This window comes from Larus michahellis, chromosome 6 (assembly GCF_964199755.1).
Source record: "Larus michahellis chromosome 6, bLarMic1.1, whole genome shotgun sequence".
NCBI classification, from domain to species: domain Eukaryota; kingdom Metazoa; phylum Chordata; class Aves; order Charadriiformes; family Laridae; genus Larus; species Larus michahellis.
The window spans coordinates 59,285,179-59,299,976 of NC_133901.1; the positions used below are offsets into that span (position 1 = coordinate 59,285,179).

At 46.2% G+C, this 14,798-nt stretch overlaps 1 protein-coding gene across 3 annotated transcripts in view; it reads left to right on the forward strand.

Annotated features, from left to right (window-relative positions):
- The window catches only part of CNNM2 (cyclin and CBS domain divalent metal cation transport mediator 2), a 120,000-nt gene extending 105,699 nt beyond the window's left edge, over positions 1 to 14,301 (forward strand). The window contains exons 6-9 of one of the 3 annotated variants that reach the window (XR_012587470.1): positions 2,092 to 2,185; positions 4,676 to 4,741; positions 8,557 to 8,741; positions 10,899 to 11,965. Coding sequence is in view for 2 of the 3 variants with exons in the window: in XM_074590552.1 (XP_074446653.1) it covers positions 2,092 to 2,185; positions 4,676 to 4,741; positions 8,557 to 8,741; positions 10,899 to 11,108 (555 nt within the window). In the remaining variant the exon portion in view is untranslated. Of the gene's footprint in view, positions 1 to 2,091; positions 2,186 to 4,675; positions 4,742 to 8,556; positions 8,742 to 10,898 lie in introns of all 3 variants that reach the window. The other 2 variants (XM_074590552.1, XM_074590553.1) reach the window with 2 other exon arrangements.
- Positions 14,302 to 14,798: the final 497 nt, after the last annotated feature.

Genomic DNA, 14,798 nt, shown 5'->3' on the forward strand with positions numbered 1-14,798 from the left:
TTGCCTATGTACATGCTATAAAAATGGTAACAAGGTGGGTCCTGCAAGGATCAAGAGGGGATAAATACTCTGCTTTTGTTATTTAAATGGACTTGGTCTTACTCTCTCATTTCGAGAGACCAAGAATACCTTCACAGTAAACACATGCCAGAACACAATTAAATGTATGTGCTGTGCATTGAATTTACCAGTTGAATCTCTGTAGAGTTACTGTTTTAGCTGGAACGTCACCTGTTTGCAACAGCTCTTCTCTTAGCTTATGGGAAGTTCTTCTCTAGGAGTTCGAGATTTATTTTTGTCATTGTGTTTTTTCAAAATTCCTGTTAGAACATTAAACAGTGGAAAACCAGAAACCACATGTGCATGCATTTAAACAGGGCAGGACATATCTAATAGCATGCATGGGGAATTTTTAACAGCTTTTCAGCCGCTATGACTATGCCAAGCGCACCTGGTCTTCATATGGCCACCACTGGGAAGCTTGGAGGCGCTGCATGTGCTGGTAGAGCAACGGTCTTGGAACTGAAACTCAGCTCCTACTACTAGTTACTAGTTTGTATTTAGCTACTAACTCCAGACTGACTGTATGTGAAGCTCAAAGCCCGGGCGTGTATGTGTTTTGGAGACCTGGTCTTGGCTGGCGAGCAACTACCGTCAGTAAGTAGGTTGAGAGCTCTGTTTATAACCAGGCTTTGCCTGGGTGATGAAATCATACCTTTTGGAAGGCTTATAATGAACAAATAAGCTACTTATTTGTGTGGTGGAGTGAAATTGGTTTTAAAAGGGATTATATGAAGTTGTTGCTTGTGATAGCAGGAAGGTGGATTTGTGAGCTAGGCGCTCTCTTCCTGCTAGGTAGGTTTTGTGGTGGTTCTCTCCTGGGATGGTTAGACAAATTGACTTGGGATCAGGGCTCGTGCAGGTATAGTTCACGTTGGCATTTTTCTGCTCCACTACAGTACTACAAAGTTAAAGGCGTGATTACTTATTTTAAATGGTGCTTAATGAAATAAACACATAGAAATAAAATCTACTTTTTGGACTTGTTTTGACCCGATTGTGTCCAGTTGGTGTTCAGTCTACTTAGTGCATGTGGGACGGGCAGTCTGTCTGCCCTTTCCAGCCTAGCCAGAGGGAAGGCATTGAAGGTCATTATGTTGTTTGCCTGAAATCCCAACTTTGTGCAGCTCAGCCTGAAAGCTGTGTGAGATTTCTTCCGTCTGCAGTGGTGTGCTGTAACTCTGTGCAGTACCAGATGGATGGACGTGAAAACCAGGCCCCGCTAAGAAGCCAATTATTTTTCGGCTACTTGTATGCCAAAGTAACCGGGATGTTTACAGCTATGTTTGATGTGGTAGGTTCTGTTCTAGAGCCCTTTGTAGGATGCGGTGTTAAACATTTGGTTCAGCCCATATCAGAAATGGGTGTACTGTTGTGGTAGTCTGGTTTTGTATGGCTTGGTAAGTGCTGAGGGTCCTTCTAGGCAATACCTTGTGAAAGAGCAGGGTCTTAAGGGTGGTGGAATATATAAAACTACTAGAAACCAAAAAACCAAGTAGCCCCAAGACAGCTCCTTCAGGAATAAGGGCTTTGTTTCTCTGGGAATCTCACTGGTAAAGGCAGGCAGCCTCCTCGTGTGTTGTCTCCCGTCTCCCTTTCCTATGTTTGTGTTAGAGAGGACTCTTCGTGTGGATGTGAGCTGTGACCCAAATTGTCTAGGTGTCTCGAGCCCCCAGATGACTGTGCTACATACAAGCGTTTTGTGAAACTGGGGGAGTATTTTTTCACTGCTTTGAGGGAAAGCTGCCTGGCAGCACTTGGAGCAGGGCATTAGTACCACCCCGAAGCGCTGTGGTGATGCTGCTCCTCTGCAGGGACTTACACTGGCCACAGGCCACCAAAGAGCAGGATAGCCCAGGGCACAAGAGCATGTTGCGCTCCAGGGTGTGTCCCTGTTCAGGCACCGTTACAAACTGCGGGGACCGTGACGCTGCTTAGGAACATCAGGCAAAACTGGGGCTCAAGTCTGGTCTTGTGCCTTGAGACCTACGGTCCCTTTTAATTGCAGCTCTCTCTCCTTTTCCTTAACAGGGGAAAGTGGAAGTGGAGGCTGGGAAAGAGGGGATGAAGTTTGAAGCTGGTGCTTTTTCCTACTATGGGGTGATGGCCCTCACAGCGTCGCCAGGTATGTCCTCTTACCTTCTGCTTCTGGAATGCGCTCCTGCACAAGCCTGCCTGTCCTGTGCGTGCGGCGGGAGGAGGCTGCGCAGGGCATCCCCCCGCCACGTCCGTGGGGCTGATGTCAAGGATACCTCCTTGCCAGCGAAACCGCCTGCCTGGCACAGCATCCCTGGGAGGGGCCTGGGCCGGTGGCGGCACCAACTCCGAAACCCAGCAGCTGGCAGCCGTTTGCCGCCAGCTCCTGCAGGATGCGAGCCTTAGCGAGGGATGTTTTTGGTACCGGAGGACAGCCTTGTAGTTTTGCTTACGGTAGGGTAACAGAGATTGAATTAACGGGAATTAATAATTAGTGGCAGAGGGACATCTAGTGGTGCAAAGTACAAACGCCTGCTAGTTAGAGGATGTTTTGCTTTACCAGTCCCGTTCCTAAAGCCGTCTTGAGGAGAAAGAAGGAGGGCAGCGGCACGAAAAAAGCGATTGCTCCTGTTAGCTTGTGTGGAAATGTAACCAAGCAAGGGAGGAGAACTGGTGTCTGAGGCCGAGGTGTGAGCTAGTTGCCACCAAGGTGTGAGCCAATTCCTGGCACTCAAGCGGTAGTAGCCACACAAGCCACCGCCTCACAGGCACAAGTTGGAGGATTGTCTTATAATGCACCAAGAGCAGATTCCAGTGCTGTATTTCTGCATTTGGTGATGTATTTGGGTGCCAGCAGTGTCACCACTAAGATGTCGAGCTCAACGGGGAACCCACAGCCCCGTTGGGGAGGGAGATCTGGGGTGCTGGTGCTGGCATTGGCCATCTGCTGACCCAAAGCCACTTGCTCGGCTTCAGGGAGAGACGTTCCTCACGCTGAAATTGGGTACTCCTGTTGCAGCAGGGTTTATGTTCCACTTGAGAGGCAGCGTGTTTTAATTGTATGCTCATGAGCACTCCCTTTATGCGTGCGTACCTACGTGTACGTACATTAGCGAACGGCCTTGGAATGCAAATGATTTTGTAAGTTATGAGTATAGCTTTATTAAACTCTACAGACAGCAGCAGTTCTCTTGGATGTGTGAGCTCACTTTTACAGGCAAGAACTAATTCTTCCTTAATTATGTGCACTTTAATTTGATCAGACTAGCTTATACGTTTTGAGGCTTGACAGATTTGAAAGTGTGCAGAGCACTGAGCGGATTTTATCTGAGCAACGGTGGCAGTGTCCATGAGGAATCGTGGCACACGCGTGGGTACAACCGCATCAGACCCTCAGCTTCGCCGCTCAGCTTTTGCCATATGGGCCAGGCACGGAGCTGGGTTAGGCATGGTCACTTCTGCTACCAGACCTGCGCTTGGAAGTCGCTTGTGGCCTCTCTCTTTTGCCAGCATTGTTCAGTTTGAATGTTTTTGTGTGGTTTGGTTGTTGTTTCTTTTTGTTGCTTACGCTCCCCACAACCATGCCAGTTGCCCCAAGTCTTGCAAGGTCAAATGATCTCCTCTTCGTGTGCACTGAAATCCATCTTGGACTTTGTCATATCAAACTTAAGGATATACAGTATTTTAAATTAATCTCGGCCAACCTTGCATTTATTTACCTTTGATTGGTTGGCTTTTACCAGTAGCAAACCCCTCATTTTGCTGGCTTTCCCTCCAGGTTTTAGAGAATTTGTTTTAAGATGTCTTGTAGCATCCTGAGATTTCTGTTAGGGTGAGCTCATAAAAATAAAATCCTGTTGCTCTGTGTAGACAAGAGAGCTCAGTGAAAGTATAAGTCATTGCAGAACAAGAGAAAATTCCTTCTCTTCTGTGTGTCCTGATTAGACTTCACGTGCCTGCTCTCCCCACCTGGAACATCAAGTCAGTAACAAGAGAGTAAAGCACTAAAAAACCCACCAAATATACCCCCACCAAACCCCCCAAAATAATAATAATTAAAAAAAAAAAGCAACAAAAGAGTGAAGGTTTTTTCTTTAACGACAGCTGGGGAGGTGTTTTCAGTAACGATGAGCAGTATGGTACCCAGCCTGACAGGGATAAGCTTGGAGAATTGCAACCTCGCTCGACATTTTACTGAAAACTTGAAGAACTATGAAGTGTCCTTTGGTTTTATTTCTGTTTTTATCTGACTCCCATAAGGAACAGAACCCGGGAAAGCTTTCTGGCTTGTTTTAACTCTTTGCTTTCCAGACTGGAGCGGGCACCACTGTTCCTTTTGAACTAGTTTAAGACGGAGCGTACCTTGGTGGACTGTTCTGTGCTGGATAATCAGTCAAATTAGCAAGTGAAACTTGTTCGCTTCACTGTAATTCCTTAGGCTTGTTTTTTTGGTTTAGTCCTAAAATTGTTTAATTGTCTTTTTTGTTTTTGCTTTTGTTTTAACCCTTTACTTTTTCACAGTTGATTTGCACTTTTGGTTTTAGTTCTTCAGTGTGTGAACTGGCTCCTTCCCCTGTCGAGTGTGGATAGCTGCCGCCTTTCTGGTCGTGATCTCATCCTTTTTCTCTCCCTCTTCTAGTTCCCTTGTCCCTGTCTCGTACCTTTGTTGTCAGCAGAACAGAGTTGTTAGCGGCAGGTTCTCCAGGTAAATCCGCATGCTTCTATTTTCACCATTCTTGTGACTGCCCTGATGCCATAAAAAGTCAGCTGCAGTCTGTATTTATCTGACCCCTTTGCTCGTTAGGGAGAAGTCCAGCACAGAGTTATGCCTCGCAGGTAGGTATCCTGAACTTTCATTTATGGGAACTGGTAGCAACACGATGGAGTCATCAAGATGGGAAGAACTGAAAATGCGTTGAAGAAAACGTACTTTGCAATGTGTGCTTGTTCTCGTTTCTCATATGTACGCTGGTGGAGAATTTGGAGGGGAGATTTGTTAAAACAAGGTGTTCTCCCCCAAGCTGAGGCTTAAAAATTTCTGAAGAAAATGCATTTGGCAGAGGAGAATGTCTGCTGCTAAACTGCCATAAAAGGAAAACTTTAATGAAGGAATTCTTATATTCTCATATGGGCAAACTCTATGGTTTGTATACAGTCTGGCCATTTCAGTTCCTCAAAAGCTTTGAGCTTTCTCTCAGTGAGGTTAATGCCGTGGGCTGGCACGGTGATTTACTGCGTGGACGGATTTGCAATGGAATGTGCAAGAAGGTTGTGGGACCTCCTGTGGTGTTTTCTGGTTCCCGTTTTGCTTAAGACCTTTCCTTGCTGAATAACTGAGTTGACTGACACAGAAATCCCTTCAGAGAGCAGAGACCAAGGAGGGAACAAACTGGGCCAAAAAGAGCTCTGAGAGATGGTTGAGCGGCTGGAAATTGGGAAGGGTCAAGAACCGAACTTTGCAGACACTGCATGCACAGAGTAGTGGAGAAAAATGAAAACCCACCAAGAAAGTCTGTAGGAAGAGCAGAATCCTAAAATAGCTTGGGCCACAGTGAACATATTTCTCCCTTTTGAAGTTTTCTTTTTCAGATGAAATGTCTTTCCCTAGACCTAAAAGCAAACAAGATAATGATATGCATATTTAAGTGAAACATCTCCTAAACATTAATACATATCATGTGTTTCATAAACTTTTACCATCTGCTTCCTGTATTTTCCTCCTCTTCTTTTTTCACTTCTGAAAATGTATTTCACCATCAGTCCTTAAATTAGGCTCATGCACATTCCAAACAAACTACAGGTTGTTGCCCTGCAGGGCGTTTTTTTCCTGCCCTGTTAAAGTTTCCTGCTGTTAAACTTCAAAGAAGGGAGAGAAATTTAATCTTGCTTTAATTAAAGTACCTGATGGCTTTCTTTTAAGCTCGGTGGCTTTGATTATCTTTTTTAGCTTGGTTCTTTTGTTTTGCCAGGTCGTCTTTTTTTTTTTTTTTTTTTTATTTTTCCTTGCTACAAATAAATGTACACTTTGCGCATGCAAGTTGTTTCCAATATAAATGCCAAGCATATTTTCCTAGTTTTTTCCCCAACTAAAAATAAAAAAATCAATAATGGAAAATAATAATGGGAAGACTCTCCTTTGAAAGGAACAGATATGGTAAGCCTGGTCACTATGACAATGTCTTACCAGTTTTGATGAAACTTGGGCCCTCTGCTGGGTCCTTCTAAAAAGGATCCTGTTGTTTAACCCCAAATTCATAATACAGTTGTACTGATGTTTGCCTTGCGGTTTGTGCTCTTTATCCCCTGTATAGGAAGGGGAGGAGTATGGGAAAACCTGGCTAGAAAAGATCTGTCCGGATCTGGGCTGGGCTGCTTGGGGGGCTGGCAGGGGGCTGTTCTGCAAACACCGACAAACACTGGTATTCTTCTGTCGTCTGCCCTTTCCGTATCCTTCCTTCTTCAGTAACTTCTGTTCTCCCTCCCTGACTCGTACGTGGTCCAGAAGTGTTGCCCTTTCCCGCGGATTTTTAGTAATCATACTTCTTTTGTTCTGTCCTTTCCTTTCACCTGCCCCTTTTATGTTTGTTTGTTTGTTTTTTAATATATGCCTTTTCATGTTGCTCTGTCTTTCTATGGTTTTTATTAGTAACGTACTATAAGAGCCCTGGTGAAAAGAAAGGGCAGATACGAGTCACACTGGTGTGAAGCTGTTCCAGATGGAAACCTTTATCCCGAGCAGCAGCGATGCTGTTCTTGTCACACACAGCCGTATTTTGTGTGTGCAGGTGGGAAAGACAGGACAGATTCACTCAGCCTTCACAGTTCCTTGTTCTCCAGTGGGAGTTACAGCATCAAGCCCGGTGTCCAGGTAGAGGTTTGGCTCCTGGCAGCAGTTGTTGCAGCCCGCTGTGGCTTTCAAGATGGCAAGTCGGTACGGAGGAAAACCTTGTAGGGCTCTGGGTGCTTCTCCCTGAGCCTGTTCTTGGTGTTGCCATAGGGACCTGCAGTAATTCCTTAGTGCAGAAACTGCAGAAGAATTGCCAGGTTGTCAGAACCTGTATTTTTCTGTTCCCTTTTCTAAATTTGAAGGAAAGACAACATCAGAGGGATTTTGAGTGGCAAATAAAAAACAGGGCAATTCTGCTGCGCCTGTAAAAGCATCTAAAGGGTTAGGTTTAGGAAAGGCTGGATGGAGAGGTGGAGAACCAGGCTGTGTCATTTGGCCAAGGAGAGATTGTATTCATAGTGATTAAGTGGCAGAGGTAGAGTCGAATTTTGGGGAGCTTTTTGTTTTTTTAAAAAAAAAAGTTTATACATAGAAAAGTCTTCAAAAAAAGAATTTGAAAAGCTTTCAAGGATACTGTTGCTGATTTGCTCGAAGAGGCTTTGTATCTTAAGATTATATGAAAATGATCTTTCAGCTGAGAATGGGGGTCACATGGCGAGTAGCAGAGTTTACATCAAGTTTCAGCATGGGCTGGCTGAATGAAGTTGAACTGCACTAAGATCCAAAAATCCACCAGTCCCAAAGACAGTTCTTTGATCTGTATGTACCGTGTGTGCACCCAGGGAGAAGCCCATCTGCAGGAGGGCTTGGGATCTCTCTTAGGATGCATTTCTGCCCTCCTGTCTTCTGGGCCACTGTGTGGGTGGAAGCTAGGGATGCAAAACATGGCTTCTGTGGCTTCCCAAAAACGTGTTTACTTGAGATAAACTGTGGCCAGTCACACTCGCAGGGGACAGCTACGAGGTTTCCAAGTGAAACCCTGCGATGCTTAAAGGCCAGTGATGGAAAATGATGTCTCTAGTTTACTCCTTTCCTGGGCACAGATTTTTCTCTGTAGCATGGACTGTTTTCCCTGTATTGCTGGCTGGCACGGAGCACGTGGAGCTTGCTCTCCTTCATTGAGTTTTTGCCCCTTCAAACACTGGGATGTACTAGAGGAAGTGTTGAAGTAATCATCACATGGACTGCACGCTGGTCCACTGAGGATTCTGTCACTCTTACGATTTTGAAAACGTCTGCTGTAACTCAGGGAACAAGGCACGCGTAGGTACCAGGTAGAATAAAAGGGGGTAAGGGTTAGCTGGGACTGACTGTGGATGAAAGGTCTGGTATGGAGCTATGACTATAAGTCATTAAGAAAAAAAAAATAATCTATTAAGCATGGTCTGACTATCAAGAGCTTCTAAAAGGGAGCCTTGGGAAGTTACCTTTCTCTGGTGGTTAGCACTCATCAGCTGAAGCACCGTGACCAGCCGTGCACAGGACACGTCCATTGCAGCGTAAACAGAACCAGGTTTAAGGCATACTCAGTGATGTCGGCTACCAGCTTTGGACTCAAAATGCACTCTCTTTCCGGGTAATTTGGATGTTTAGCTGCATGTCTAGTTATGAGTGGATTAAGTATTTGCAGTTCTTTTGTGCTACATTGCCATTTATTATGTCCCTCTGAAACTGGTGACTCTAAATGTTTCCTACTTGATTTAAGAAATCTCTCGCTCTTGCCTGTTTCTCAGCCGAAAACAAGTCTCCGCCTCGGCCCTGCGGCTTGAATCACTCAGACTCTTTAAACCGAAGTGATCGCATCGATGCAGTGACACCAACGTTAGGGAGCAGCAACAACCAGCTGAACGCGTCTTTCCTCCAAGTGTATGTTCCGGACTACTCAGTGAAAGCGCTCACAGATATTCAGTTTGTCAAGGTAGGAAAAAAGCTGGAAAGGCCCCGCTGGAAAGCTGGGCTTGGCTGGTAGGATGGAGAGCCTGGGGAAGGGAGGTGCCTCTAGATTGCTCTGTGAGTGAATAGGGTTATGAAAGCAGCCGTTTAAAAATCGCTTTAAATTACTTTTTCCCGATATCTGCTGTCCATTGATTTGTCTTCGCTGTTCCTCTCATTGAGGGCTGTAAGTAGGTTAGTGACATAAGTTTCTGGATTTCAGGACCCTCGAGGAAAGATTATAGAAAATAACCTCTCTCTGCTTTTAGTCATGAAAGACGTATCCTTGTGAAGCCTTTGGAACCATCCGAAATGGAGACCCTTCATTATCAGACAGTGTCCTTTTCTGAAGGATAAGACGTTTTCTGTTGGTTGCAGATTTCATTCACTTGTGATTTTGGTTTCAGTTTGGGGTTCTTGATCTTAATTTTCTGAGCTGTCATCCTTCTTCTGCTTGGAGAAGTCTTGGACATTTCTCTTTATCTTAACTGCACATGTTAGGCTCATGTCTCATACTACCAGTGAGTTGCTGCATGAATACAGCTCTGACCCCCAGCATGGTGCATCCCACGCTGAAATGTGTGCGAGTCCTGTGGGATAGGAAATCCAGCTGAGCTGAGGAACAGCTAACGCTGGCAGCAATTCCAGCCCAGCTGGGAGTCCAGGGAAGCTGACGTCCCATGGCCAGAAGTTGACCTTGATGCTTTTCTTAAATTAAGTGCACGTTCATGGTTTCTTTATATGCTACTCAAATGATTTGTGAATTCAACTTCTGTCAAAGTTCATTCAATATTAAGAACGTGAAATAGAGTAGAAAAACTAGAATGCTAAATTGATCATTCCATAGCCAAATTTTAAAAGGAGAGTACAGTCTTGCATTCAGAACATGGCAGATGCAAGTGTACTGGTCGATGGTTCAAGTCTTCAGGGTTTAGATTAGTAAATATTTATTACTGGGCAAGTGACTCTCACTAGAGATTTCAATGGCTAATTTGCTGTACAGAACAGCTGCTCATCCTGTGCTGGTGTATGTGGAGTCCTTCCAGCTCTCACCGTGTTCCTGCTGAGGCTAATGGATGCTAAACTGGCTGGTGTCTCTGCAGTCAGCCTTGCACACCTCTTTTGGTATCACTCTGCTTTACATATGGGACAGAGTACTCAACGTTAGCGTTTTCACTCTGCCACATGGGCATTTATTCAATTAATACCTTGTAAAAGGGGGTTGTGTCCCGCTCGTGCATGTTTGGATTTTGCTTCTGGAGTTGTGACCTGGTCCATCTGACTCTCTCCGTTTCCAGTCCCTCTCTTGCATTGCTACTGAAACGTAAGGTTTTCTAAAAGTCTTGTTTCACCTTCCTGCCTGCTGAGATAACCCACTCCTGTTGTAGCACACGGGGCTGCCAGTGCACGTGCATCCCGCTGCTGAGAAGGCTCACCTGGAGGAGTTTACGGGGCTGGTTGATTGTGGCTCCAGGAGGAATTCTCCCCTCGACCGCCATATGCAGATATATGGGGCTATAGGCTTCCTGGGCTGGAACACTCTGTGCTCTAGGCCGGCTCCTGCCGTGACCGTTCTGCTGAGCGCAACCAGCTCTTGCAGAGACCAGTGGAACGCTGTGTGGGTTGCTAATTTGGACTCATCTCTACGGAGATCCCAGTCTTTTCTAGAATCAAATGTCCTTATGTATTGAAATAAGGCTGTAGCTCCTGCTGCATTTGCTGGCCTAGACAAGAGCCGTAGTGCTTGTACCCTCTGGCTCTACAGGGACTCTTAGAGCCTCACCAGGAGCTTGCTGAAGTTGGGAGAAAGACTTCACTGAACTGTGGTTCTGGCCCTAAAAATGTGCATGTTTAGAAGGAAATGGAGATCCGATTTAAAAATCTCTGCGTAGGAATAAATCCCTGCCTTTGAACAGCATGGTGACCGCACAGCTCTGTGCTTCCGCCCTGTCTAGAAACGTCACCATGCTGTGCTGTCGAGTTGGGATGCTCTAGTCTTGCAAAGCGCAGGGATGTTTTATAGCAGCAGGTAAACAGGGGTTGAAGTGTGATCATCTGGAAAGGGAGGGCACTTTATTTTCTCAGTGTGTCCCACGGGAGACACGGAAGTGTGACTGGCTGTTTTTGTTCCTTCTTGGAGCAGATCTCAAGACAGCAGTACCAAAATGCCCTGATGGCATCCCGGATGGACAAAACACCTCAGTCCTCGGACAGTGAAAACACTAAAATCGAACTGACTCTTACGGAGCTGCATGACGGTTTGCCGGACGAGACAGCAAACCTGCTGAACGAACAGAACTGTGTGACTCACAACAAGCCCAACCACAGTATGCACAGTGAAGGAGCCATCTAGGAGCTGACTCCCCACAACCCACCCATCCCATCTCCTCAGCAGGACCAGCCCTCGCTCCTTCCTGCCTCCTCCCCGAGTGTGAACACCGTTAGTATGTGCTTGCAACACTGTGCTGCATCCAGTGTTCTGAGACCAAAGACTTTTTGCGTCCGTTCTGGGAGCAGAAGAGGAAGAAACAGGAAGAAAGGAGCAAAGAGCAAGAGAGACTAAAGCCCCAAGCGTACTTTGGGAATGGTGAGCCACCCTTGAGAACGATGAAAATACTTCTTGCAAAGTAGAATCATGTTTATTTTTTATCTGTATTTTTGATCCTTGTTGGGTTTTTCCTCCTCAAACACATACGGAGAAGTTTAAAAGCTCCTCCAGTTATTTTTTCAAGAGAGATCATGTTTTTAAAAAGTATTTTGCAGAGTTTTAAATTGTTTCTGTCCCTCCCGAACCTCAAGTGGGCTCTGTCGTGGTTTTATTAATTGGCTCCAATGTCCTTAGGCCTCTTTTCACCCCTCTTGGGTCCTTTTTGTTGCCCTGTTGAAGAAGTTAGTAACTGGTACTTGTATGTTATTTGTGTCCTAAGAATGAGCAAGCTTCAAGGAACCTCTGGTTTCAGCCACCTGGAGGGCCAAGGGATGAGCATTATTACATTCTTCCAGTTAAGTTTCAGGGAAGCAGTTGTTACTTTGGTATTTACCGATCGATCAAATTTCAGAAGGTTTCTTTGTAAAACAGGCAAAAGCATTTTTACGCTTACAGTTTTGTAACCTCCAAAAACTTTGTGTATGTTGAAGATGATGCTGGTGGGGGGGAAGGAGTTAATCAGCAAAACTGCAGTCTCGTGAAATGAAAGCCGGGTGTAATTTTCCCTAGTGAAGTAACTGGGTGATTTTTCATCGATGCTCCTGACAATTCCACGGCAAAGTAATGGGCGCACCCCAAAATGACGAGCTTTTAAGCACTCGTGTGCTGTAGGGGTCTGCGCACCGTCAGCTCGGCCAGAGCAGACGTGCAGTCTTTGCTAAATAACAGCGAACATCAGTCCCTGTCCCCACCTCAGTCTCTAGTATTAACACAAAAGATGCTGCTACAATTACGCCCAAAGTACATCCTCCAGGTGACAGTAAACCTCTGCCAGTGCAAGGATGGGCTCTGCTGAGGAGTCGGGACCATCCTCTCCACTCCAAGAACTGACAAAACTTTCCGGACGCGAGTGTATTGCACTTCAGGGATTCGGAGAGGTTCCTTTCCAGGCTGTTCCCAGCCACATTCCTTCCTTTGAGTGGATTTAGTGCATTTCCTTCTCTCTTGCCCCTTTTAACAGCCGTTTTAGGGATTACCATGGTAGCAGAGCAGAGGGCCTCCCACCCAGCTGCTGCTAGTGCAGAGCACCCTGTGGTGGGCAGCAGAAACCAATTCCTCCACCCCAAAATCCTGAATGCAGACTGGGTGCGAGCAAGAGGCATCCTGTGGCAGTTGTGCATCACACATTCCCGACTCCCACAGATGGAGTTCTAAGTCCTCAAATGAAAAAAATTTGAGGATCCGCTCCCCTTCCAGTGCTGTCTCAAACAAAATGTGAATGTTGCCTTCATTATCTGGAGAGATTAATAAATCATTGCGGTTTCTCTGTTTCGAGACCCTTCCATGGCCCCTGGCTATGTAGCATTTCCCTTCCTTTCTTTACACCTGGATAATCTCATCTGCAAAGAACCCCCAGCCCCCAATGCACCTGCCAGAGCTCTCTGTGCCTGCGCGCCCGCCCCGTCTCTCCTGCTCCCGGGCTGGGGAAGGCGCTTGCTGCAAGTTCCCAGGGTCCATCTCTGCGAATGGTGGCTGGAAAGGTGCAATATTTTGCTGCAGGATCTCCCCGCAGGAAATTGGAGCGCGTGGTGTCAGAACCTGTTGGGTCTGCGTGTGTCTCTCCTCCTCTCTCTTTTGGCTTTGGAAAGCAGCCCTAATTTTTGCTGTCCTTCCCGACGGGAAAGGTGCACTTCTTCCTTGGAGCCACCCGTGAGGATGAAGTCCCCACAAGGGGGCATAGAAATTGCACAGTTTCCAACTTGTGCAGCCGGTGAGGAGGAAACGGGGCTCCCAGAACCTTACTCTCACATTTAGCTTTTTATTAACTTTTTTTGAGTCCCATTAAAAGCATTTCCTTAGTCTCCATCCTTGCTCTGATGCACACCAGCCCGCCGCTCCTGAGAGCACACGGCTCAGCATCAGCACGGGCTGACCTAAACCCTTGTTATGGTTTGAGAAACCCACAACAATTTATTGTCATTTAGACAATTATTCTCTCGCCCGATGACCTGTCCCCACCTGGCAAGGGGAATCAGGGATAAACAAGGAAACACAAGGGTTGAAATATAAGCAGATTTAATAGGATAAGACTAAACAATTAACACTAATAATACTAAAGAACCAGTATGGATCCTGATACCAATGTAAAATATACAAGGATTGTACTGAGCCCATTCCGTCAGCAGGAAGCCGTGCGCTCCCAGCAGGGGACAGCAAACGTGGGACACGGCGAGCGCTGCGGCTTCGGGAGGAAGGGAAGGGCTCAGGGGTCTGGCACCGGGGCAAGGAGTTCTCAGGATCACAGCCATCAAGGGAGAGAGAGCAAGAGAGAACACTACGTAGCAAACTTTCTAATTTATATTGAACGTCACATTCACGGTATCAAATAATCGCGTTGGCCAGCTTGGGTCAAGTGCCCGGGTCTCGCTCCTCCTCACCTCTGCACCTGTAAGGCTCAGAAACACTGAGACCTTGAATCTCTCATAGCATAGCTGGCTAGAAAGTAAATATTTTCACAAATTCAGACACTAGAATCTTCTAAAAGTGCAGTTTTTCCAAGCATGAGAAGAAAAATTCATCCTGTGTCACTCAAACCAGGACAACCCTGCTTGTTCCCGGAGAGCTGCCAATATTGCACCTTTCTCGCAAAGCAAAATGTTGCGATGTTACAGCGTTTGTCGTCGGTGAGGGACTCGCCTCGCCAGTTTTTATCTAGCGTTGCTGAATGTAAAAGTTTGTTGGAAGTGTTTGACGCAGTGGTGAACTTGAGATGCAGTATCCGTTTCGTCAAACCTGCCGAAGGAGGGAAGGCTCAAGTCAAGGCAGCTCTCTCTGGGACGAGGTTGCTCGCTGGATCTGACTGCTGCTTCTTACGGCAGGTTATGGAGTTGTTTCCCTTAAAAAAAAAAAAAAAAAAAAAAAAAAAGCCAATTTTTCCAACCAAAGCCATGTGATCCCAAAGCAAATACCTCCTGCTTCTGCCCATGCTGCACTGTTCCAAAATTTGCAGGCAATTTTTTGCATGACTGTTTTTCATCATTTGTACAGATCCAATAATGGAAAGTGAAATAATTTCCATAAAAATAGTTGATTATAGATGTGTTTCATGTGGAAAATATGTACCTGACCCAGAGGGGTTAGGAGCTGCTACTACTAATTAGCTTGAAGAGCAAAGCATGGTCCTCTCCCCGGAGGGGAAAAAATCCAGTCTCCCTGTTCTCAGGGTATTTACAGTTTTACTGTTTAACAAATGCAAGGGGTTCCCAGCCCTCCTGGTGGGAACCATCGCGAGCAGAGGAGCCCGGTGCCCACCTCGGGGTCCCTTCTGAGCCTCCGGACGGCGATTGCCGGCGCCGGGGCTTGGCTCTCCCGACTGCCATGGGGAGGCCGCGGTGT